The 27504-nt window shown below is 39.3% G+C and overlaps 1 protein-coding gene across 10 annotated transcripts in view; it reads left to right on the forward strand.

The window, feature by feature from the left end:
• The window catches only part of LOC150104251 (uncharacterized), a 1804220-nt gene that overhangs the window by 526858 nt on the left and 1249858 nt on the right, over positions 1-27504 (forward strand). For all 10 annotated transcript variants that reach the window (XM_090396244.1, XM_090396248.1, XM_090396245.1 and 7 more), the window contains exon 10: positions 8232-8429. In XM_090396244.1, the coding sequence (XP_090252370.1) occupies positions 8232-8429 (198 nt within the window). The remainder of the gene's footprint in view (positions 1-8231; positions 8430-27504) is intronic.

The raw sequence follows: 27504 nt of genomic DNA on the forward strand, positions 1-27504 counted from the left end.
CTCCTACACTAAGTGAGTCATAATAAATCATTCACAGTGGCATGAAGGCATTCATTCCTCATTCCGTCCAAAATTCCCATCCTCTTTTCAACCCCTGGTTCTACATAAGATATATGAAACCATTTGAAGCAAAAAAAAAAAAACCTCAGCTTACCACAAGTGGCTTGCATCGAGAACCCAAGGTTCACTCAGTCTATGTGGAAACTCGCAATTAAATGTAAATCATCTATCAGCAAATCCAACTCCAACTTCATAAAGGCCAATAGTAGAAAACTCATCTCTTGTCCAAATGGCAGCCATCCCTTCTGGTTCCTTCCAAAAGCCATCAGATGCAACTCCTGCTCACCTGAGCTTGCCTCTCACCCATCCAGATGGCACTTACAGCACCCAAAGAAAAAGTTGACCTCCTAGCATCACTCTTTTCCTCTAACTCCTGCATAAACAATGAAGGCAAATCACCTCCTACCATACCACCAACTGAGCACCATATGCCTGCTGTGGCCTTTCGACAGAAAGACTTAAACATGTATATTAGACAATCTGAACACTACAAAGTTGTCTGGTCCCGATAGCATCTCTGCAGTTGTAATCAAATGTTGTGCTCCAGAGTTGACACCTGTCATCTATCATCTCTTCAATCTTCTATTCTCAGCTGGTACCTATTCCATCTCATGGGAACTAACATACAGTATCCAACCCATTCCAAGAAAGGGAAACCATAGCTACCATTCAATTACCAACCAGTTGCCATCACCTCAAACCTCTCCAAAATAATGGAGAAAGCTATCAGCTGTGAATATATTCACTATTTAGAAGCTCGTCAGTTAATCAGTGACAGACTACCAGTATGGATTCTGCCAATTCAGAACCACGGCTGATATCTTAGCCTACATCACTCACCAGTGATAGCAAGTGATGTAAGAGAAAAAGGTCTGGAAAAATGGTGTGCTGCTGCACTTGACATTTCCAAGGCTTTTGATCATGTTTGGCATCAATGCCTGCTTTGCAAACCACCTTCCTTCGGTCTGCCTGCCACCCCCACCCCCTCTTCCAGCCTGGCTGGCTGAGTGGTTAGCGTATCCGCTCCCCAGCCAAAAGGCTGCAGGTTCGAATCCCGCTGTGGGCATGGATGTTTGTGATTGTCCGTGGAAATACTAGTAGTTGTGGTCAGCGATAGATGCCGCTGATGTAGTTGCAGTCAGTTGGTGGATTGTAAATGGTGGAGACAGAGTTGTAGAGTAGATGCCCCCCCAATCAGTCTTTGGAATTCCTGAAGGTGACAAATAATAATAACTTGCTAGCCAGCTTCCTCTCTGATTGTACACTGCATGTTATTATGGATGACACCCTCTCTTTCAGCATTTGCTCAAAGAGAGGGATGTTTCAGGGCTCTGTTCTCTTACCTACCCTCTTTCTCTTATTCATAAATGACCTACTGTTAATCGCTACAAATCCTATTCATAGCTTTGCCAATTATAGCACTCTTCATTCATCCTTTTCCTTTGTTCCTAGATATCCCTCACACCAAGATCATATGCAACCAGTGTCTTAATCACTGACTTCCATATGATCTGTTAGTGGGGCAAGGATAACCTAGTGACCTTCAATGCTGCCAAAATGTAGTGTTTCCTTTTTTCTTTCCAAAGGGATCTTCACTCACCTTTCCTCATCCTCCGTAATATACACAACACTAGATGGGATTAACTATCTCTCCTTGGACTGACATTCACCTTCAAACTCTCTGAGCACAAACACATTACATCAATAGCTTCCTGAGCTTCTAAAATAGTAGGCATTCTTTTCTACTCAAGAAGCTGTTTTACACCCACCCAGCTACTCACCCTCTACAAATCCAAATCTGCTCATCGTTAGAATACTGTTCACCCATTTAGTGTGGTGAACCTAATGCCTCATTGAAAATTCTTGATGCTGTCCAAAGGAGCGAAAAATCACCTATGAGCAATTCAGCTCATAGGTGATCTTTCCCTCACAGTCTCACTTCAATCTGTATCTCACAGATGCAGTGTTTCATATATGTGTCTCTCTTCTGCAGGTACTTCCATGGTCATTGTTCCAGTGAAGTAGCAAACATCAGTTTGAAAATTCACTGTTATTTGCCAATTCTCTCTAGTTGCTATTAGGCCAGTTTTCCAATTCACTCCAGTTGCTATTAGGTACATTAAAAGAAGATCCTTTTACAGTACAACGGTGAACTCATCCAACCTACCTCTCCTCTTCCTCATTTTTTCCACTTCCTCTCTCCTCTGGAATAGCCTTCGCCATGATGTCTTTCTCAAATATTTCAGACTACACTTCTTTAAGAAGAGTGTCAATAGGTTTCTTCTTTTCTTTTTCTTTTTTTGGAAGTTTTTTTCCCACTTGGTTAGACTATAATAAATTTAGTTTAATCCTTTCTACAAGTGTAAGCAAACTTTGTTTGCTTACATTTGGAGAAAGGATTAAACTAAATCCTTTTGCGCCTGAAGTATCTTCAGGACCTAGGCAACTCATGGTCATATTTACCTATACAAGTTGCCAAAAGTAATGGAGAAGTCATATTTACCTATACGAGTTGCCAAAAGGTGTCTCCCCTTATTATTTAATTACTCTGGATTTAGAGAAAGATGTTGGAAGTTTTTTTCCACTGGATTAGACTGTAATAAATTTAGTTTAATCCTTTATCCAAGTGTAAGCAAATAAAGTTTGCACATGAAGTATCTTCAGGACCGAGGCAACTTGTGGTAAAGGTGGACCAAGATCTCATCACCACTTGTCTTAGTATCTCCCATAATACAAACAAATCTCCTTGTGGACATGTATAACATCGTGCATTAAAGGAAGGGCCACTACTTAGACCAGTTTATGTGATTGTCATTGTCTGTAAAAATGCTAGTGGTGGTGGTGGTGGCAGGTAGTAGATGGTATTGACTTAGATGATGTGATTCGCTGTAGTTGGTGGAGATGGGGAGTTGTAGAGTAGCTGTCCTCCTTTGATGAGTCTTTGGACTCCTTGGAGGTGGCACATAATAATAATAATAATAATAATAATATCATCACACCACTCCTTGAACTCATTCACCATTCATGCTTTCACCAACCATAAGAGAGTGCATTCCACTGTTCAACCACCCACTATGCAAAGAAACAACTCCTCACCTACTTGCTCATGACTTCCTTTTGCAAGTTCCATTATTCTTGCTCCTTCCCTTGTTCTTCCATACGAAATAAGTCCTCCGTGTCAACGTGTAACCACATCTTAATAGCTTAAATGTCTCAATCATATCACCTCTCCTCATCCTTCTATCTACCAAACTTTGTAGTCCACATCTCCTCAATCTGTCCTCATAACTGACATTGTATAGCCTGATATCAATTTTGTTATCTGTCTCTGCATCTTTTCTAAGGTTAATTTATCATCTTCAAATCTTGGTGACTAAATATGAGCACAATAGTTTAGGTTTGTTCTGATAAGAGCTTTACACAATGTAATCACAACTCTTCTGTCTATGCTGGTCATTATCCTTCTCATTATTGCAGCAGTCCTCTGGGCTACATTTCCCCATGGGGGGCCATATCTTCTCTGAACTTTAGGTTTTTATCAATCGTCACTCCAAGGTCCCTTGCATAATCCACTTCCTTCAGTACAGCTTCTCCGCTAGAGTATGCTATCTCCCATCAATGTATCCTAAATTTCAAGACCTTACATTTAATTGAATTAAATTTGAAATCTCTATTCATTTACTCATCTGTCCATTTCATTGAAATCCCCTTGAAAGGCTACCATGTCTGTGCTATTACTAATATTCCTTCCCAATTTTACATCATATGCAAACAGCTGAATATCTGCTTGCAATCTATTAACAATGGTCTTAATATAAATTTTAAGGAATACAGGTCCCAGTGCTGAGCCTGTTGTACCCCCACTTGCCAGCCTGGCTGGCTGAGTGGTTAGTGTGTCCGCTCTCCAGTCAAGAGGCTGCTGGTTCGAATCCCACCGTGGGCATGGATGTTTGTGATTATCTGTGGAAATACCAGTGGTGGTGGTCGTCGGCGGTAGACGGCATCGGTGTAGTTGTGGTCAGTTGGTGGATTGTGAGTGGTGGAAGCAGAGTTGTAGAGTGGATGCCCTCCCTTGATGAGTCTTTGGACTCCCTGGAGGTGACAAATAATAATAATAATAATAATAATCTGCTTCCTTCATAGAACTCTCTCATGCACTATCTATCAGATAGTCAGTCCTCAATCCAATTCCTTTACCTGACATCTAAACTCATATGCAGTAACTTAAATATCAGCTTATCGTGTAGCACTCTATCAAATGCATTTGTAAAATAAAGAAAAAAAAAAGATTGAAGAATATGCCTTTCCCTCATCAACCATTCTTCTCACTTTATATTATTATTATTATTATTATTATTATTATTATTATTATTATTATTATTATTATTATTATTATTTAAAAAGCAATCAGATTACTAAAACCAGCTTGCTCCTTAACAAATCCATGTTGAATCTCACATATAACATTACCTAGTAGATGGCGTCGGTGTAGTCTCGGCGTTGGGCAGATTACCCTCATGGTGAGGGTAATCTGCCCAACGTTGTAAATGATCTCTCACTAATCATTGTTAAGCTATATTTGCTTAACAATGATTAGTGAGAGATCATTTACATCTATATTTGGTCACTCAATTAGATAATTTAAACTGAAATATGTATTGATTTTTAATTGACATACAATGCCAACAGAGCTGTTTGGCTTCTTCAGAGCCCTTTGCTTTATTGATATCCAGAGTACTCAGTATTTGAAACACACACTCTCCTCACGTACTTCTAAATCTTGAAAACTTGCCACACCTCTTTATTAAAACCTACATTTCCATGATGAAAATATCCCTATAAAGTGGTTATGAAACAACTCTACTAAATCCTCTGCATTAGTCACTCTACTTCCATCCTTGTTTAACAATTTCATTCTTCTTCAATCATTCATCCTCCTACTCACCATATAGCAAAAGAATTCCTTTTCTTTCAGATCTCAGGACAAACCTGTTCTCATATTCGAGTTTTGCCTTCCTCACCATATTAGACACTCTTCTGGCCTTGTCTTATGCTTTCATGCATCTGTTCTCCACCACTGTCCTTATATCCCTTCCATAACCTTTTTTTTCACCTTACTTCCCATTTAATATTGTTTATCACATACTGCTTTTTACACTGAAGTGTGTTCTTGTTTTCACTTGAGATATACAGCTTGTCATTGCTACTTAAAATATTTCTTCACCAGTTGTCATGCACTTCTGATATTTCTGCCATCCACGGAACTGCCCCAAGCTGAATTCTAAGATTATTATAATAACCTGCCCTATAATTCCACATCATTTCCTTTCTCTTGATGCTCCTGCATATTTTTTCATTCTCCAAATCAAAACCACATGGTCATTCCCCTACCTTTTGCAGGGCAGAGATACCATCTCATTTACAATCAATTCCTCTGATGCTATAACAAATTCTAAAACCCTTGAACCTCTTGTTTCTTCTGCACGTTGCCTATGACATTTGTCCCTCAAGAATTCCAGAAATGCCATTCCCTTACTACTACATCTATTTTTCTCTTCCCATTTTATACTGCTGTAGTTAAAATCTCCTGTAATGATCATTTTTTTTTCATTCACCTGACTCAACTGTCTACATATATGCTCTTCATCCTTTATACTTCATGACTTATAGCAATACCCCCACTAAATAGCCTGATCTTCCCACCTCCACCTCACACCATACACTCTTAAGATTATTATTGCCATTGTTCTCCAAATCCTCCACTTTGAGAGGACACAATTCATCACTTATTATAAGCAATACTCTACCACTACACCACTGTATGGGTTAACTGCAGTGAAGAGATTATTAGAACTGTGTAGCTGTAATAGCACTCAACAAGGTTGGAATGCAGTCACTTGTTATTTTCAACATGGTTAAAACACTCGGAATCAGTAGGATGTTTGTGTATTGGACTATTAACCATTATAATGATACAGAAGATATATCTGACTGCCAAAGAACAGGTAGACCACACCCTCTGTCCAAAAAGAAACCGAACTTTTTGAAAGTAGAAGAAACTAGTGGCATTACCTGTTGTATCTTTTTTTGTCGAAAGCGGCAATCTTCATTAGTGTTTTGTCAACTGTTTATCGCATTTGTTTCATTAGAAGCCGAGTTATAGTGCCAAGAGTGACAGTGTGCTTTGATGAACGGTTGGAAAATGGGTTTCAAACAGAGAGCTGCATTTCAAAGTGGTTGTGAGACGCTTGAGGACGACGAAAAGCCTTCCAAAAACTGGACTGAGCGAAGTTAACAGCCAAAAAGTGCACGATTTCATCAAAGAAAACCCGAAATCGTCAGTGAGATTGATTGAAGATGAATTGGGGATTCCAAAATCAACTGTGCATAACATTTTGAACGAGAGTTTCGCCTTCATAAATTGAATTCGTGATTTGTTCCCCACAAGTTGACCGAGGACCAAAAATTGTATCGAATTGAACACTGCAAGGACCTCATGAAAACCACTCGTAAGAACTCAAACTTCCTTGAAACAATCATTACTGGTGATGAAATGTGGTGTTTTGAGTATGAGCCTAAAACTAAGTGCCAGAGTGCTGAGTGGAGATTACCAGAAGAGGGGCATCCAAAAAAAAGTCGCTCGGAGAAGTCAAAAGTAAAGACAATGCTGATTTGTTTCTCCGATTCCAAGGGCATTCAAGTTTATGAGTGGTTAAACAAACAGAAATTATGCACAAAAAATTCGTTTGTTCTGCCTGCCAAATGGTCAATGGTGAGTTTTACCTTGAAATTTTGAAGCGATTGATAGCGAGAATTCTTCATGTACGGCATGAATATCGTGACGACTGACCGTTCATCAAAACACACTGCCACTCTTGGCACTATAAATCGGCTTTTAATGAAACAAATGTCATAAACAGTTGACACAACACTAATGAAGGTTGCTGCTTTCGACAACAAAAAGATACAACAGGTGGCACCACTAGTTTCTTCTATTTTCGAAAAGTTCGGTTTCTGTTTGGACAGAGGGTGTATGCTGCATTAGGACACAAAACTTGTGAGGACTATGAAGGCACTCCTCCACCGCATCACTTTCTGCATTCTGTGAGAATGCAGAAAGTGATGTTATGAGCAATGATTGTTTCATACAGAACAGTGTCACCTTTACTAACTGATGACCTTGTAGAGCAATAGCCTATTGTCATTCTACTTAACACTTCTTAATATCATAACTTATGCAGTAGAGGGTGTTAATATCAAAGGCACTTCTCCAGTTCCACATGAACTACAGGCACAGAAATATCCTCTTCACAGATGAAAAGTTTTTAAACATTGAAAAATTGTTTAACTTTCAAAACAATCATGTATATGTGCTCTGGATGGTTTCCAAAGCATGTGGCATAACACCTAGGAGTCAGAGAGGCCATCATCCCCTCGTCAGTAGTGGTGCAGGCGACATATCAAGGAGGTATCTAAGTTGCGTTTCTGTGAGAATGGGTTCAAAACCTCTGCCAAAGTGTATCAAGACACTGTGCTGGAATATGTGGTATGGCCTCTGAACAACACCTTGTATCATGGTAGGCAGTGGACCTACCTACCAGCAAGATTCAGCCCATGCACACAAGGTGAGGACCCACACAGTGGTTGGAGGTTGAATGTGTTCGACCACACATCATGATTTGATTTGACTGTTTGGAAGTTCCGATCTGAACTTCCAAACTTCCAAATAGATTAAAGTTTTTTGCGCTGTCAAATTGTAACAGTATTTATGGCTAGACTATTATTAATCCTGTTATAGAATCCACAACTGGAACTTTTTCAAAGCATTTCAGGTTTTCCTTAACCAGATAAGGTCTATTGGCAAGCAATTAAATTGGTCTAACACATCAACTATTAAGCATACGAGTGTGAGGACTCATTTATTAAAACACAATCATCCTTTAAACAAAGCAATAATAATATTTGAAGGAGTTACAAAAAATTTAATTAATAATTAAAGCAAGTTAAATTCACTGTTTCTTTCCATTTCCTTTTTGTTTATTTTTTGTCCTTTAAAAAAAGTCTATAAACAGCTTTATTGTTAATAGTCATTATTTCACTTCATAAACATAATATTAAGAATTTTCATTAATATTTCTACTTAAATAATTCTAATTTATGTTTGTGACTAGGATTACTTAACTGCACTACATGTTGCTGCTCACTGTGGCCATGTAAGAGTTGCAAAACTGCTTCTTGACCGAAAAGCTGATCCTAATTCACGAGCTTTGAATGGTTTTACTCCTCTTCATATTGCCTGCAAGAAAAACCGAATAAAAGTCATAGAACTTCTTTTAAAACATGGAGCATCCATAGAAGCTACCACAGAGGTATGTCAAATAGAAAATTATAAAATATGAGTGGAGGTAAAATTAGTATGATATCTTGATTGAATTTTATGAAATTATATGAATTGAATTCATTTAAAGGTTGCCTCTGTTGAATAATTTATATCTTATTGTTAATGCTATCCATTTTTTTTTTTTTTCTATAAAAATAAATCTTCTAGAACAGTACTCAAATTTACTTTCATGATTTATCTTATACAGAAGAACACACTATTCATCTTAAATGCATTTCTGGGAAAGATATTCTAATTTGAATCATTTGAATCTGATAAAGTGGTAAGACTTATACGTTGGTTAGACATAACTGGTAATTAATTTACGGAATTAACAACGCATGTAAAGTAAATTAATTAAAGATAACTTTAATGAATCACTTCTATATTTCGACAATGTCACATTGTCATCTTCAGGAACATAAAGATATGGTATGTGCACTAAAGGAACTAACAAAGCAAATGAGGAAGAAATTAAGACACTAATTTTGTTCCTAAAGTCCTAATGGTGCCCTCTTGCGGGCTAATTTGGTAGTCTTGACCGTTGGGCTGAAGTTCTCATAATGAAAGTCTCCCAAATTTGGGGCAGTTTCATGCACCCAAATTTGTTGAGGTTAGGAACGTTTTTTAGAGCTGCTGAAGATTCTTTGAATAATCTTTCGTATTTAAACTTGCTGCGATGGATTATTTTTGTCTTCTTCCAACGAATTTTATGGTGGGTATCTAAGGCATGGTCTTCCAGCCCAGAGCGGCTGTACTGGTGAAACCGGATGTAGTCTTGGTGTTCTGAAATCCTGATATTTGTTGTTCTGCCTGTTTGGCCAAAGTAGGACAATTTGCAGCTGCAAGGGACCTGGTATACACCAGGTAGGTCTAGGGGAAGTGGTTGGTCTTTGGTAGAGCGGATAAGGGATGCCAACTTTTTATATGGTCTGTAACAGGAAGTGAGGTCATATTTCTTGAGGATATTAGTTATTTTTTCAGAGGTGCCCTGGATGTCGGGGATAGTGATAGACTTGGTGTAGTCTTTATTGTTGAGGGGGGGAGGGGGGTTGTGGTTTTCAGGTTTTAGTATTTTTTGGATTTTTTTGGGGTTATAGCCATTGGCTAAGAAAGTGTTGAGGATGTGGTTTAGTTCCATAGTCAGGGCCTTGTCATCTGAGCAGATTAATTTTGCCCTGTTATATAGTGTTTTTATCACCCCATATTGTTGTGAGGGGGGGGTGGTGGGATTGCTGGTGAATGTATCTACCAGTGTGGGTGGGTTTTCTGTAAACAGAGAAAACCAAAGATCCATCAAGCTGGCGGGTGATTAAAGTGTCTAGGAAGGGGAGGGTGTTGTTTTCCTCTTTTTCTAAGGTGAACTGGACTCTGGGATGTTGGTTGTTTAAGTGTGTTAGGAAGGAGTGGAGCGAGTCTGAGCCATGTGGCCAAATAGCAAACACATCATCCACATAACGAAGCCAAATAGTGGGTTTTTGTGGGGCGGAGTTTAAGGCTTTTTCTTCAAATGTCTCCATAAAGAAATTGGCCAAGGGTGGGGAAAGTGGTGAACCCATGGCTGTCCCCTCTATCTGTTTGTAGAACTTTCCTTGCCAAACGAAATAGCCTGAGTTCATTGTGAACTGAAATAGGGCTGAGATATCGGGAGGAAACTTGGCTTGGATGAGCTCAAGGGTTTCTTTGAGTGGGACATTAGTGAATAGGGAGGAGACGTCAAAACTGACCATTATGTCAGTGTGTTGGAGTGTGAGGTTTTCTATACTGGCTTTAAAGTGGGCCGAGTTTTTTATGTGTGATGGTGTGTTCCCAGTGTAGTGTGTGTGCATTTTGGCTAAATGTTTGGCTAATTTATATGTGGGGGAATCAATGCCATCCACTATGGGACGTAATGGCACATTTTGTTTATGTATTTTTGGGAGTCCATATAATCGGGGGGGGGGGGGTCTAGAGTTATAAGGTTTAAGCTTGTTGGTATGGACTCCCAAAAATACATAAACAAAATGTGCCATTACGTCCCATAGTGGATGGCATTGATTCTCCCACATTTGGCCACATGGCTCAGACTCGCTCCACTCCTTCCTAACACACTTAAACAACCAACATCCCAGAGTCCAGTTCACCTTAGAAAAAGAGGAAAACAACACCCTCCCCTTCCTAGACACTTTAATCACCCGCCAGCTTGATGGATCTTTGGTTTTCTCTGTTTACAGAAAACCCACCCACACTGGCAGATACATTCACCAGCAATCCACCCCCCCTCACAACAATATGGGGTGATAAAAACACTATATAACAGGGCAAAATTAATCTGCTCAGATGACAAGGCCCTGACTATGGAACTAAACCACATCCTCAACACTTTCTTAGCCAATGGCTATAACCCCAAAAAAATCCAAAAAATACTAAAACCTGAAAACCACAACCCCCCTCCCCCCCTCAACAATAAAGACTACACCAAGTCTATCACTATCCCCTACATCCAGGGCACCTCTGAAAAAATAACTAATATCCTCAAGAAATATGACCTCACTTCCTGTTACAGACCATATAAAAAGTTGGCATCCCTTATCCGCTCTACCAAAGACCAACCACTTCCCCTAGACCTACCTGGTGTATACCAGGTCCCTTGCAGCTGCAAATTGTCCTACTTTGGCCAAACAGGCAGAACAACAAATATCAGGATTTCAGAACACCAAGACTACATCCGGTTTCACCAGTACAGCCGCTCTGGGCTGGCAGACCATGCCTTAGATACCCACCATAAAATTCGTTGGAAGAAGACAAAAATAATCCATTGCAGCAAGTTTAAATACGAAAGATTATTCAAAGAATCTTCAGCAGCTCTAAAAAACGTTCCTAACCTCAACAAATTTGGGTGCATGAAACTGCCCCAAATTTGGGAGACTTTCATTATGAGAACTTCAGCCCAACGGCCAAGACTACCAAATTAGCCCGCAAGAGGGCACCATTAGGACTTTAGGAACAAAATTAGTGTCTTAATTTCTTCCTCATTTGCTTTGTTAGTTCCTTTAGTGCACATACCATATCTTTATGTTCCTGAAGATGACAATGTGACATTGTCGAAATATAGAAGTGATTCATTAAAGTTATCTTTAATTAATTTACTTTACATGCGTTGTTAATTCCGTAAATTAATTACCAGTTGAATCTGATAAAATTTTTCATGTGGTTCTGACAGCTTTAATGGGTAGATGCATTCTTCAATGAGAAAAATATTACTTTTTTTTTGTTGAATAATCATATATAACTAACATAATATTTATCACTAACAAAGATTATGTTAGTTATATTATATAACTAACATAATATTTGTTAGTGATAAGGCTAAGTCAATACATTATAGTCCAAACTATATATCTGAAATTGTAGTTAAGGTATTTGAGAGTTGGTGAGAGATAGGATACAAAAGTGGGTTGATAACATTCTTTGTGCTTGTCAGCATGGGTTTGTTAAAGGGAGGTTGTGTTTTACCAGCTTTTGCTTATGTACTATAACACGGTGATGAGTGATATACAGGGTGATACATATACAGTGGTATATGTAGATTTTGCACAGACTTTTGACAAACCATACCACAAGTTGGTAGCTAAACTGAAGCAGCTTGGATTGGATGATAGACTAGTGAGTGGGATATGTGACTGGCTATCATATAGGTATTAGGAAATTATGTATAGGGCTGGGGGGTGGAATACTATCTCGAAAGAGAAGCATCACTCGTGGTGTGCCACAATGATCTCTTTTTGAGACACCTGAGATTACCATGAAAAAAATCTATATAAATGTTCACATCAGCCTTAAATATAAAAACACTCATGACAGGAACATCGATAAGGCATTGGAAATAAGACAACTTGGGTCTTACAGAAATAAGGAGAAACTCAGACCAAAAACTTCACTTAAAGAGGGAAAATTTGTTTTACTTATTGGTAAAACCAAGGAGGAATGTGGAGTAGGATTCATGATTAAAGAGAGACGAAAACCAGAGATAATAAATACAGTTGGTGATGATAATTCAGACCTTTTGAAGAAACAGATCAGTATGGTACTGGATCTCAAAAGCCCAGAGATGGAATGTTGATTCAGTTTGCTCTAAGAAAATTCATGAGAGTGAAAAATGTGTACCTCAAGAGAAATCTAAAAGAGCATGGACATGTTTTTAACTTAATCACTGAAATAATTGTGTAAGTATAGACGTGTGCAGTGCTTGCGACATGTATGCATCCTGGCAGTTGGATATGTGGTCGGTGAGAGAGGGGTGGGAGTATGTATATGCACAAAATGTAGGCACTGGGAAGAACTTATTTAGAGATTATCATAAATGACCTCGGAGTAGTGTGATAGAGGGTCAGAATGAAATATTAATGAAAAAATAAATGTGGGGAGTGGGGAAAGTTTGAATAATTGTGAAGATTTGGAGATGGACTTAATTGGTAGGATGAATGACGACCAAGAGTGGCTAACTTACAGAGAGAGAGATATAGATGAGCTGAAAGAGAAGGTGGGATGTCTCGGGAATGAGTTGAGAAGTGTGAAAGATGAGACTAGGTAAATGGAAGAGATGAATGCAAACAAATCAGACTAGTAGTGAGAGAGAGAGTAGTTATGGGAATGTTAGAAGAGGAGAGAATAGAAACAGTAGATGAGAAGGAATGATAGAAGAGGAGAGAATAGAAACAGTAGATGAGAGGGAATAATATAACAGGAGAGAATAGAAATGGTAGATGAGAGGGAATGATAGAAGAGGAGAGAACAGAAACAGTGATGCCAGGTGCATCACTCTATGCTTTATATGTTTTATCCTTCATACTAATGCCAGGAATATCTGGAATAAAGGATATGAATTGGTGGCACTAATAGCATCAGCCTGGTCAAAGATTATTGGGATCACTGAGATGTAGTTGACAGAAGAGGATATAATAAGAAGAAAAGAAGTAGCGGGATGCAGCAATTTAAGGCAGGATAGGAAGGGAAAATACAGTGGTGGAGTACTTGGATAAGTAGGGACTTATGTCCTCTAAGAGTGGGGGCTTTGGAAGGCAGTGACACTAATTGTTTTGAAAGCATATTGTGTGAGGTAGAGGTGGGCAAGACAGGATGTTTAGTGTGGTATTGCTACAAACCAAAGAGCACAGAGGGTGAGGAACAGGCGATCTTTAGGCAGTTGAGCTTGACAAGTCCAAGAAGAAGGATTGTTATGGAAGATTTTTAACTACAGCAGTATAAATTGGGAAGAGGAAAATGCATGTAGTAATAAGGGAATGGAATTTCTAGAATTCTTGAAGGACAAATGTCTTAGGCAGCATGTAATAGAGGGAATAAGAGGTTCAAGAGTTTTGAATTTGGTCATAGCATGAGAAGAGCTGATAATAACTGAGATTCTTTTCCCAAAGTTCGAGAGAGTGACCATGTGGTTTTGACTTAGAAGATGAATAGACATGCAGGAGTATCAAAGAGAAGGGAATGTATATGGAATTATAAGGCGGGTGATTATAATAGTCTTAGATATCAACTGGAGGCAATTCTATGGAGGACAGAATTGGAAGGCCAAGATATCATTAGTGCTTAGGAAATTGTGAAGGAATATTTGTTGGCTGCAATAGTAATCTGTATTCCACGAGTGAAGAAATGGACATAATTTGGTGTAAAGTGGATGACAAACAATATCAACAGGAACTGCATGTGAAAAAGAGGTTATGGAAGAGAAGAAGAAGAGGGATGGCAAGCACATGCATGATGAATATAAGCCCCAGGCCAGGAGAGTGACTAGTATGGTGAGGAAGGTTAAACTGGAATATGAGAAGAGATTGGCCCTAAGATCCAAAGAAAATCCTAATGAATGTTTTAGCTATATGTCCAGTAGGAGGACAAATAATTGTGGAAGATTGACCTTGTGGGATAAAAATGGGAATAGAGGGACTGAAGCAGAGGATATAGTGGAGTTGTTCAATGAACACTTTATTGGAGTATTTCCTCCTGGAAATACTTCAATAAAGAGTATTTCCAGGAGGAAATACTCTTTATTTAAGAAGTAGGTTTTAATACTAGAAAGATAGGGTAGGTTCGTGGTTTAGAGGTGCAAGAGGAGAGTGTGTTCCAAATACTGAGTACTCTAGATGTCAGTAAAGCTGTAGGACTGGATGGTATTTCACTACTGGTTTTGAGAGAATGTTCTAAACAACTGACAGCTCCATTGACCTAGTATTTCAATGAAAGTCTGGCTAAAGGAAAGGTAGCCAAGGAATTTAAGGAAGGTAAGATAGTGCCATTGCATAAGGGCAGTAGCAGACTGGAAGTGTCTAATTATAGACCAGTTTGTATTTCATCAGTAGTTGTTAAGATCTTGGATAAATTAGTGAGGAACTGTATACAGCATTGGGCAGATGAGGGTAATGTTATCTGTGAGAGTCAACATGGTTTGTTAAGGGGTGCTCTTGTTTTAATAATATGCTAGCCTTTTATAATAACGTTACAAGAGCAGTAGATGAGGGAAAGACATATACTGCCATTTTCTTGGATTTAGCGAAGGCATTTGACAGGGTGCCATATGATAAACTGATATTTAAGTTGTAACGGATGGATTTAGATGTCGGGTTAGTTATCCGGATTCAGGATTGGCTGTCTGATAGACATTAGAGAGTTGTGTATGGTGGGGTAATATCAAGGAGGCAGAAGGTTACAAGTGTGGTCCCACAAGGCTCTGTTCTGAGACCTGTATTGTTTAACCTTTATATCAATGACATTGTCAGTGGATTGCAGGGAGATATTTAGTTGTTTGCAGATGATGCGAAGCTGTGACGGGTTATTAGTAATAGTGCAGATATGGCAACCCTTCAAAGGGATATGAATAAACTAGACAAATGGGTAAATGAATGGGGATATTGGTTTAACATAGCATAATGTAAAGTCTCGAATTTTGGGATGCATCGATGGGAGGCTGCATACTCAATTGGAGAAGCTGTGCTGGAGGAAGTAGGGGAGACAAGAGAACTGGGACTGATAATTGATAGAAACCTGAAATTCGGGGAACATAATGCAAAGGTGGTGAAGGTAACCCAGAGGATTGCTACGATACTGAGAGGGACCCTGACCTGCAGAGATGGATGAGTTATCGTTCCATTGCATAAGACCCTGATCAGACCATGCTTAGACTATTGTTCTCAAATTTCGTCCCTAGGATTTGAAGGGAATAAATTAACTCGGGAAAGGGTATGGAGGCAGATTACAAAGATGGTTTCAACAGGACTGTATAATGTTAATTACGAGGATCAATTGAGGGAATGTGGACTGCAGAGCTTGGTAGATAGAAGGAGAGGTGATGGTGATTGATACATTTAAACTGTTGAGAGGTAGTTGATAATTGATAGAAACCTGAAATTCGGGGAACATAATGCAAAGGTGGTGAAGGTAACCCAGAGGATTGCTACGATACTGAGAGGGACCCTGACCTGCAGAGATGGATGAGTTATCGTTCCATTGCATAAGACCCTGATCAGACCATGCTTAGACTATTGTTCTCAAATTTCGTCCCTAGGATTTGAAGGGAATAAATTAACTCGGGAAAGGGTGTGGAGGCAGATTACAAAGATGGTTTCAACAGGACTGTATAATGTTAATTACGAGGATCAATTGAGGGAATGTGGACTGCAGAGCTTGGTAGATAGAAGGAGAGGTGATGTGATTGATACATTTAAACTGTTGAGAGGTAGTTAGAGGGTTGACACTGGGCAGTTCTTTCACTTGGTGGAACTGATGGAAGGATCTGGCAAGAAGCCATCCCTGGACGTTAAGAATGGAAGCTGTGAGGTGTGCTTTATTTGCATTGAGGGTTGTTGAACTGTGGAATGCATTTCTAGATAGAGTGGTGTGAGCAAGAATGGTCATGAAGGAGTGGTATGATAGGCTTTGTGTTTCCTAGGTAGGACCTCATCATAGGAGGTTTTAGTACACATCATACAGTAGTTTAATTAAATTCAGTACTCATATCAGCTTCAATAGAAATAAGTGGTTAAAAGAAAATACAATAACCCCAAATAATAATATCAGTTGTTATTATTATAGGCATCTGTGGTTTCCACAGAACCATTGTGGGTGGTCTTATTCAACTAGTAGCATATTTGTCATGTTGAATAAAAATCCTTAAATTCATTGTTCTTTCACATTCACAGTAGATTTCTTTAGGGTCATTTTGAGGTAACGGTGAACCCAGCCACCATTTGGGGCCCCGTTCTTTAGGGGCCCCATTCTCTTATTTTTTAAAATAGAGAAACCAAACAAATTTTCAGTGCCTGACATGGGCCGGTTAAAATATTACATAACCCTAATATAACTTGATGCAAAGTTGTATGGCGACTCCATTATTAAAGGTGTGCTAGAGGATAAAATGCACAAGGTATGTTTTCCAGGCGGTAAAATGAGTAGAGTGATTGAGGCATTGAACATGAGGCAGGAACGAGCAAAAGAGTTAATTGTATTAATTGGAACAAATGATTTGAGAGAGAACAAAGAGCATGTCAAAATGAATGTCAGGAGACTGCTTGGAAAGATAAAGGAGAATAGTGTGACAGGAAGGGTGGTCAGTGTGTTGCCTAGGTATGATTGTGGTGAAATGAGGCGGAGAGCAAGGATTATGAATGATATTCTGGCTGAAATGTGTGAGGAGATGGGAGTACAGTTTGTTAATGTGTGGAATGAGTTTGAGGGACGAAGTGAGCTGTATGGGAGCGATGGACTGCATTTGAGTGGTTATGGTGTGAGTCGCTTGGAGAGACTGCTGCTGGAAGGTAGAGAAGTGAACAGAGAGAATGAATCAGATCAAGAGGGGAGTGATGTGGAAGAGCAGGAGAGTAAGACAGGAGAGATTGAAGGAGTGGAAATGAATGTGGAAGTGAGTGGTATGAGTATAGATAATGAGAGAATGGGTGTGCAAGAGGAGCAGGGAAACGGGGAGGCTCAGGGTGGACAGGGATACACAGCGTGAGAAAGGTGGATGCTCCAAGAGGAGGTGAGAGAATGTGTACGCAGGAAAGTAATGGGATGATCAGGGATCAAAAGGAAACAGATGGAATTGCAAAGGGTTCTAAAATGAAGAAGCAGAAAGGGAAATGGCCCCAGTCCAGCATGGAGAGATCACATCGAGTGAGTGGTATCAGTGGAACTAGCTGTAGATCCAGAAATGAGTTGTTGTGTTTGTATACCAATGCTAGAAGTATAAGAAACAAGGCGGATGAAATGGTTGCACTAATTGCGTCTGTGCACCCAGAGATTGTCGGAATAAGTGAGACATGGTTAGATGAGGATGACATCCTGACAGGAATAGAGATGGAAAGGTATGATGTGTTTCGTGAGGATAGAAGGGGTAAAAAGGGAGGGGGAGTGCTATTGATGATAGAGAAAGAGTTATGTCCATACAAGGTAGAGATGCAAAGGGGAAATGCGGCCAGTGGTTTTGAGGCAGTATGGTGTGAGATAGAGGTGAATAGAATCAAATACTTGGTGGGATGTTGTTATAGACCTGGTAATGTGGATGGTGGTGATAGTGAAATGTATAGTCAAATAAGCCAAGCAAATAAGAAAAGGGTGATCATTATGGGTGATTTTAATTATGGCAATATAGACTGGAATGAAGAGATAGCAACTGGAAGTAAAGAAAATGAGTTTCTTGAGTTTTTGAGGGATAACTACCTCAGACAGTATGTAACAGAGGGCACAAGAGGATTAAGGGTCTTGGATTTGGTCATCTCATCGGAGGTTGTAATTATCAATGAGGTATCAAATCATCCACCAATTGGTGAAAGTGACCATGAGGTGATTACTTGGGCGGTTGCCAGCAGTGCAAGGACCCCTGTGAAAAAAGGGTATATGTGGAACTACAAGGGGGGTGATTATGAAGAGCTCAGGAGACAGCTTGCAGGTGTAGCATGGAATGAGGAGTTAGCTGGAAAAGAGATCAATGCAGCTTGGGGGATTTTCAAAAAATATTTAGTGGATGCAATGTCTAAATGTATACCACGGGTGAGTAGGTTAAATAAGGTAGGTGTGAGATGGATGAATAAAGAGATTAAGAATGCAATACAGAGAAAAAGGGCATTGTGGAGGCAGCATAAGAGAAGTGGAAGTAACCAATTTCATGAGGTCTACAAAGACCAGGCAAGGAGAGTGACTTGGTTGGTGAGAGTAGCTGAAGAGAGGTATGAACAGCAGTTAGCTAATGAAGCTAAAAAGAATCCTAGGGAGTTCTTTCGATATGTAGCCAGCAAAAGAAAGAATGATTATGGAAGGATGACATTGATTGGAGGAAATGGTATAAAGACAGCTGTTGCAGAATCTGTGGTGGAGATACTTAATGAGCAGTTCATAAAGATCTTTCAATCTTGTGAATGTGACTTCATGGAGAGATTAAGAGCAGTTGATGATGGGGAGGAGAGACTGACTGTAAGTGAGCAAGAGGTGTTTGGGGAGTTGAGTAAACTACATGTAAATAAGGCTGTGGGACTTGATAATATATCACCGCGTATTCTGAAGGAATGTGCCAGAGAGTTGACACCTGCCTTGACATATTTTTTTAATACGAGTCTTGCACTTGGTCAAGTCCCTAAAGAGTGGAAGGAGGGCAAGATTGTGCCACTTCATAAAGGAGGTGATCGAACTCAAGCATCAAACTATAGGCCTATCTGTGTGTTGGGTGTTGTGGTTAAGTTGTTGGAGAAGCTTGTGAGAACTAGAATCCAGAGTTGGGTTGACAACAATGGTATAATCTTTGATGGACAGCATGGATTTGCTAAAGGGAGGTCGTGTTTTAGTAATCTACTTACTTATTACAATAAAGTGACTGCTTCCTTGGACAGAGGAGAAGGATACACAGTAATATACTTGGATTTCGCAAAAGCTTTTGATAGAGTGCCTCATGATAAGTTGACAGTCAAACTAGAGCAGATGGGGTTGGATATTAGATTAGTGCATTGGATTGGAGACTGGCTATCTGATAGGTATCAACAAGTTGTGTATGGGGGTGCAATATCCAGGAAAAGGAAAGTCACTAGTGGAGTGCCTCAGGGATCTGTTTTAGGGCCATTACTGTTTAACTTGTATATTAATGATATTGGCGAAGATTTGGATGGAGATATTCAGTTGTTTGCAGATGATGCAAAGTTGGGACGAACCATAAAGAGTAGTGAAGATGTTGTGGCCTTGCAAGAAGACTTGAATAAATTGAGTGATTGGGCAAGCAAATGGGGATGTGAGTTCAATGTTGCAAAATGTAAGGTTTTAAAATTTGGAAAACAAAGATGGGATGCAGAATTTATGCTTGGTAAGAATATATTGTTGGAAGTAGAGGAAATAAGAGATCTGGGAGTGATAGTGGATAAGGATCTAAAATTTAGGGGTCACATCGCCAAAATTGTGAAGACAACACAAAGACTTCTGGGAATGATGAGGAGGACACTGACGTGTAGAAGTAGGGAGATTCTTGTTCCATTGTATAAGGCTTTGATTAGGCCACACATGGACTATTGTGCCCAGATTTGGTCACCTGGTTTTCAGAAAGATGAAGAGATGTTGGAAAGGGTCCAAAGGCGACTGACTAAGGTAGTTTCTGACCTCTGGAATGTCGAGTATGAGGAAAGATTGAAAAGATGTAATTTGCAGAGACTAGTGGAGAGAAGGAAGAGGGGAGATATGATAGAGACCTACAAGTTGGTAAGGGGTTGCTATAGGATCAATGGTGGAGAAGTTCTACAGCGAATAGTGGGAGGTCAGGGGAGAACCAGAGGTCATCCCTGGAAACTGTATAAAGAGGGTGTGAGTAGGGGAGTGAGAGGCAGGTTTTTTTCGTGCAGAGTTGTGAATGATTGGAATGCCTTGCCTGAGAGTGTGGTGTCTGAGTTTGAATGTGTTTAAGACCCGGTATGATGAGATGTGTGTGAGATAAAAGGACCTCCTAAATGAGTCTTTGACTCCATGAGGTCTTGTTTAATAATAATTAATAATAAAGTATTTTATGAAAATGCTATGAGGAAAGAACCTAGATTGAAAAGCTTAATTTAGTTTTGTCTATTCTCGTTTTCAAACTCCAGTTACAAGAAACCCTGTTAAACAAAAACTGCTATTAAACTTCATTTTATTCTGGTGATAATCTATGAGTTACTCACTTTTATGGAATTAACATTAACTTGATTTGGTGCAGCCTGCATCGACAGTCATGAGTTTCTGACCAACGCATTGTTGATAATGCTTATGTGCTAAAGTTTTGTCAGAGAAAGCCGATATGACGTAAATCAAACCTTGGAATGTATACTGGCACTTCTAAATTTCCATTTCGAGCACTACAAAATATAATACAGAAATGAGTAGAAACTTTTTTAAATCTCAAACAACTTTCATAGCTGGAATGGCGCAACAATGAATGAATCTTCTTGTGCGGCCTGCAGGTGATTGTTGAGTACTAAACGTAATATATACATCGCAATCATGTTCAGCTTTCTGCATTACAAGTTTAAACTAGTAGATAAGTATATTAAGTTATTGTCTTGGTCTAGTTTGAAATTAGTTAAAAGTTATAGGTGAGTCATAGGGATATTAGGAGAACATGCTTCCCCTCAGTATGAAACGTTTGAAAGTAGGTTGTGCAAAATGAAAGAAAATGAAAGAACAGGCAAAGGCTATTCAAAAACTTCCAAAACTAACTACATTTTTTAAGAGCAGTGAAAGTGAAGACATTGGTGAGAATGAAGCATGTAGGGAAAGTGAAAATGCGGAATCGCCAGCAAATTCTGTTTTAAGCAAGTCCTTGTGATAGTGTACAGGAAGAAACAACCTCCGCTGGTGCTACAGGAAATGTAAGTACAAATAATGACAATTATAAGAGTTCAGATCCCAGACTATGGCCAATGGTATATCATATCTTATAGGGGTACCGGGTTCAAATAAGTAAGGAAAGAGGAGTCCCATCTATCAGCTACTATTTGTGAAGAATTCATACAAATTATGAGAGTTAAAGTGTTGGAAACTATTGTCACTGAAGTACAGAAAGCTAAGTATTATTCCATATTGGTGGATTCAACACCTGATATCACACACGTAGACCAACTGACATTTATAATAAGATATGTTTCTGGAAGTATTCCTAAAGAGAGAGAGATTTTTACAGTTTATTCCCATTCATGGGCATAAAAGCAGATATTCTCGCTGACGTAGTCACGACTTTTTTGGATCAAAATAATATACCACTAATGAACTGTAGAGGTCAGTCCTATGATAATGCAGAAAATATGTCAGGGCATTATTCAGAATTACAGGCTGAAATTAAGGAACGAAATAAATATGCATTGTATATACCATGCGCAGGACATTCCTTGAACCTTGTAGGTGTTCATGCAGTAAATAATAAATGGTTACTAAAGAATACTTTGACGAGCAGAGACAAGCAAGTTATTGTTCCTCTTTATCGAGCCTTGATAAGACCCCATCTTGACTACTGTGCCCAGGCCTGGGTGCCAAGGTTTCTTCTTGATGAGGCGAGTGACCAAGATGATAGCTGGTCTATGGAATTATTATTATTATTATTATTATTATTATTATGTGACAACTCCAGGGAGTCCAAAGACTCATCAGGGAGAATGTGCCAACAGCATCGAATGATGGATCCCCTTCCAACTACTAATGAATGAATCTTATGAGAACAGGTTTGAAGATCTGTGGGTTGCAGAAATTGGTTGATAGGTGGAAGAGGGGTGATATGATTGAGACATTCAAATTACTGAAGGGTTTTTACAAGATTAATTCAGAGGAAATTTTTCAGAACAGGTCTGGTGGTGGGAGAACTAGGAGCCTTCCATGGAAACTGGGCAAGAGTGTGGTTAGCAAGAGTGTTAGAACTAGGTTTTATGCTTGGAGAGTAGTGAATGAGTGGAATAAGCTGCCAATGTCTGTTGTGGGTGCCATGACTGTGAGTGAGTTCAAGGCAAAGTATGATAGATACTGTGTTGATGCTGAATAGTTGTTCTGGACATGATGTTTAGGGCGTCCCTCGATGAGTCTAAGGACTCCTTGGAGTTGCCCATAATAATAATAAAATAGTACCTTAAATGTCACCATTTATTTTGATTTTGTTCAAAATCTTTACAATTTCTTTTCATCTTCATGTTATCGTTGGGAAATAATGGTTTCGCATTTGGGATCTCGGCTTAAAGTGGTAAAGCAGTTGTCAAGAACTCGGTGGTCTGTACATGCAAATGCAGTAAATGCAGTAAATGCAAATGCTCTGTATGAAGGTTATGAAGAAATCAGATTGAGTTTGAATGATTTAGGAGGGAGTCAGGAATCATCAGAAACACAACTTACAGCTCAGAGTTTAAGAGACAAATTAAAAACAAATTTTCTGACTATTTTTTGGAATGATATACTGAAACGATTTAACAGTGTGAGCCAAGTCCTCCAGAAAGAAAGCATGAACTTATCTACTGCTATGAAATTGCTTAAGTCGTTAAAGGCATTTGTAACTGAGAAAAGAAGCGGTTTTGAAGACTATGAATCCCAAGTGAAAGAAAAGTCATGGAATAAGAACTACCAGGATTCGTATAAATGAATAAAACAATGCAGCAGCACTCTAACATTTGCAGATGGTGGTAGAAATACAGACAACTCAGACATGCAACTTAAGGGCAGCTGGAAATTTAGAGTGGACACATACTTACCGATCATAGATTCCTGGGTAACTAGTTTGGATACGCGAGAAAAACAGTACGAAGAAATATATAATAAATTTCGCTTCTTAGAAACTCTTCATACTTTAGATGATCAAGACATAAAAACTACTGTGATGATCCTAGCCAACTTCTATAGTGAAGACCTTACTTCTAGACTTCTGTAGACCTTACTTCTACAGAACTGTTCATGGAATGTCCCCACTTTAGGTCACACATGTGATGGATATAGACAAAGGGAAGAAAGCAAATGTAGGTGATAAGACCTTAACCACAAATGAAGAAGAAGACTCTGTTACCATTAACAAAATTTACACTCATATGCATAATGAACATATATTTTCAGTACAGGTAACCCTCGTATAACGCGGATGCTAGGTTCCATAGAAATGTCACGTTATATAAATCGCGTTATGCGAGACTCAGATCACATCGAAAAAGTAGGGTTATGTTTCAAATTCGTTTTTTTTTTAGTTATATAAACAACAATGACATATCAAAGAAAAAATATTTTTATATAATTCAGGTAATTCATGTAAGTTTTAAGAATTACCTGATTATAATTTTTATAATTATTATAATTTTATACTATGAAACAAATACACAGTATAAAATTATAATAATTACATATTGTATGTAAATTTAAGAGTAATTCTGTCTTTGGAAACTTTGAATCCAGGAGGTGATCTTTCATTTTTCGAAATATCGGTGCATTTTTTTCCAATATAACTCGGATTCATCTGCATTGAACATCTGGTGTGAACTATAAATGTTTATAAACTTCGAGAACTTTTTGTTTAATAAGATTTCCATCCAAAGGAATTTTCTTTGGAGTGCTATCCAAATCATTAGAGATTTCTCCATTTTTTCTATCAGAATATCGCTTACACGAGCAACATGCTTTGCTCTTACCGTTGACCCAGCAATAACACTTTCTCGGATTTTGTGTTCATTTTGTTTGATTGTTCGAATTGTTGATTCATTTAAATTCTAAGTCACTGGAACAGTACTTGGTTTTTCTCCATTTTTCAACCGATCCATGATTTTAATTTTTTCTTTGAGAGAAATTACGGAAAAAGACAGAGAGAGGAAAAGTAGTGTGCGTGTTGCCTAGGTATGATAATGATGAACTGAGCAGAAGAGCGGTGATATTGAATGCCATAATAGCAAGAATGTGTGACAAGAGAGGCATGTATATGTGGATACTTGGAGTGCGTTTGAGGAAAGATAAGAATTGTATGCGAGAGACCGCTTACATTTGAATGAGGAAGGACGTTGGCATCTGTAGAGATTGCTGTTCTGAACGAGTCAGTGTGTCCCAGGGAGGATGATAGCAGGGGTGGCCTCTTGTGGGAATGGATACTTGGGAGTAGGGAGATGATGTCAGGTAACACTGAGCCCAGTGGAGTCTAGAAGGGATAATGCTGGGTATAGAAACGATGGCATTTATATGCTTTATACTAATGCCAGGAGTATCCGGAATAAGGGAGAGGAATTGGTAGTGCAGATAGCATCAGCCTGGCCAAAAATTATTGGGATCACTGAGACGTGGTTGACAGAAGGGGATATAATAACAGGAATAGAAGTCGCTGGGTATAGCATTTTTCGTCAGGATAGGAGGGGAAAGTGTGGTGGTGGAGTACTGCTTATGATAAGTGATGACCTATGTCCTCTAAGAGTGGATGCTTTGGAAGGAAGTGAGACAAATGATTTTGAGAGCATATGGTGTGAGGTAGAGGTAGGCAAGACAGGATATATAGTGGGGTGTTGCTACAGACCCAGGAGCACAGAGGATGGGGACCAGAAGATGTTTAGACAGCTAAGTTTGGCAAGTGCAAGAAGAATGATTGTTATGGGAGATTTTAACTACAGTAGTATAAATTGGAGAGAGGAAGATGCATGTAGCAATAGGGGAATGGAATTTCTAGAATTCTTGAGAGACAAATGTCTTAGGCAACATGTAACAGAGGGAACAAGAGGTTCAAGAGTTTTGGATTTCGTTATAGCATCAGAAGAGTTGATGATAACTGAGATGACATCTCTCCCACCATTTGGAGAGAATGACCATATGGTTTTGACTTGGGAAATGAATAGACATGCAGGAGTATCAAAGAGACGGGAACTTATGTGGAATTATAATGCAGGTGATTATAATAGTCTTAGAAGTCAACTTCGGGAAGTTTCATGGAGGGAGGAATTGGAAGGCCGGAATATCATTAGTGCGTGGGAAATTGTGAAAGAATATTTGTTAGCAGCAATGGTAAGTTGTATACCACGAGTGAAGAAGAGGACACAATTTGGAGTAAAGTGGATGACAAACGATATTAAACAGGAATTGCATGTGAAAAAGATGCTATGGAAGAGATATAAGGAGACAGGTGAAGAGACGATGCACGTAGAATATAAGACACATGCCAGAAGAGTGACTAGTGTGGTAAGGAAAGCGAAACTGGAATATGAGAGGAGATTGGCCCTAAGATCCAAAGAAAATCCTAGGGAATTTTTTAGCTATATGGCCAGTAGGAGGAGAAATGACTGTGGAAGAAATGATATTGTGGGATAAAAATGGGAATAGAGTGATTGATGCAGAGGACATAGTGGAATTGTTCAACGAACACTTTATTGGGGTATTTCATCCTAGAGGAGTCAGTTTTAATGCTAGAGGGATAGGGCTGGTTCGAGGTTTAGAGGTACAGGAGGAGAGTGTGTTTCAGATACTGAGTACTCTGGATGTCAGTAAAGTTTGGACTGGATGATATATCACCACGGGGTTTGAGAGAATGTGCTAGGGTACTGAGAGTGCCTTTAACCTGGCTTTTCAATGAAAGTCTGGCTTTGGCAAAGGTGCCCTGGGAATCGAAGTAAGGTAAGATAGTGCCATTGCATAAGGGTGGTAACAGACTGGAAGTGTCTAATTATAGGCCAGTCTGTGTGTCATCAGTAGTTGTTAAAATCTTGGAGAAAGTAGTGAGGGACCGTATCAGCATTATGCAGATGAGGGTTAATGTTATCTGTGAGAGTCAACATGGATTTGTGAAAGGACGCTCTTATTTTAGCAATATGCTAGCCTTTTATAATAAAGTTACAAGAACATTAGATGAGAGAAAGGCATATACTGCAATTTTCTTAGACTTAGCAAAGGCATTTGACAGGGTGCCACGTGATAAGCTGATATTTAAGTTGCATCAGATGGGTCTGGATGTCAGATTGGTCAACTGGATTCAGGATTGGCTGTCCGATAGGTATCAGAGAGTTGTGTATGGTGGGGCAGTTTCAAGGAAGCAGAGGGTTACAAGTGGGATCCCACTGGACTCAGTACTGGGACCTATATTGTTTAACCTTTATATCAATTGGATTGCAAGGGGATATTCAGTTGTTTGCAGATGATGCGAAGCTGGGAAGGATTATTAGTAATAGTGCAGATGCAGCAGCCCTGTAAAGAAGATTTGAATAAGCTAGATAGATGGGCAAATGAATGGGGGGTGTCATTTTAATGCAGCAAAATGTAAGGTCTTGAGGTTTGGGAAACATCGATGGGATGCTGCATACTCTATGGGAGGAGTTATACTGGAGGAAGTAGGGGAGACAAGAGATCTGGGGTTGATGATTTATAGAAACCTGAAGTTCAGGGGACATATTGCAAAGGTGGTGGAGGTAACACTGAGGATTGCTGCAATTATGAGAGGGACATTGACCTGCAGAGATAAGAGGGTTATCATTCCTTTGTATGAGTCTCTGATCAGACCACACTTGGACTATTGTTCTTAGATTTGGTCCCCAGGATTTGAAGGGGATAAATTAACTGTGGAAAGGATACAAAGACGGATGACAAAGATGGTTTCAGGACTTTACAAGGATAGTTATGAGGATCGGCTGAGGAAAATGTGGACTGCAGAGTTTGGTGGATAGAAGGAGAGGTGATATGATTGAGACTTTTAAACTGTTAAGGGATGGTTACAGGGTTGACAATGGGGAGTTCTTTTGCTTGGTTGAACATCAGGAAGGAGCGATGACAAGAGGCCATCCCTGGAAGTTGCGAAAGGAAACTGTGAGCAAGAGGGTGAGGAGTGGTTTCGTTGCGTGGAGGGTGGTTGAGCCGTGGAATGCATTGCCTAATGGAGTGGTGAGGGCGAGAACGGTCAATGAGTTTAAGGAGTGGTATGATATACTTTGTGTTTCTTAGGGGGGGGGGCCTCCCCTCGATGAGTCTCGACAGACTTTATGTTATTAGGAAGCACCTCCCATGAAGAGTCTTTTGACTCCATGGAGGCCTGAATAATAATAATAATAATAATAAATTAATTTTCTTTTCAATGTTGGTTTTTCCCTTTCGTTGCA

The sequence above is a fragment of the Typopeltis vanoorti genome, chromosome 8, assembly GCF_054136105.1.
Source record: "Typopeltis vanoorti isolate ZY-2024b chromosome 8, IOZ_Tvanoo_1.0, whole genome shotgun sequence".
In the NCBI taxonomy this organism is placed as follows: Eukaryota; Metazoa; Arthropoda; class Arachnida; order Uropygi; family Thelyphonidae; genus Typopeltis; species Typopeltis vanoorti.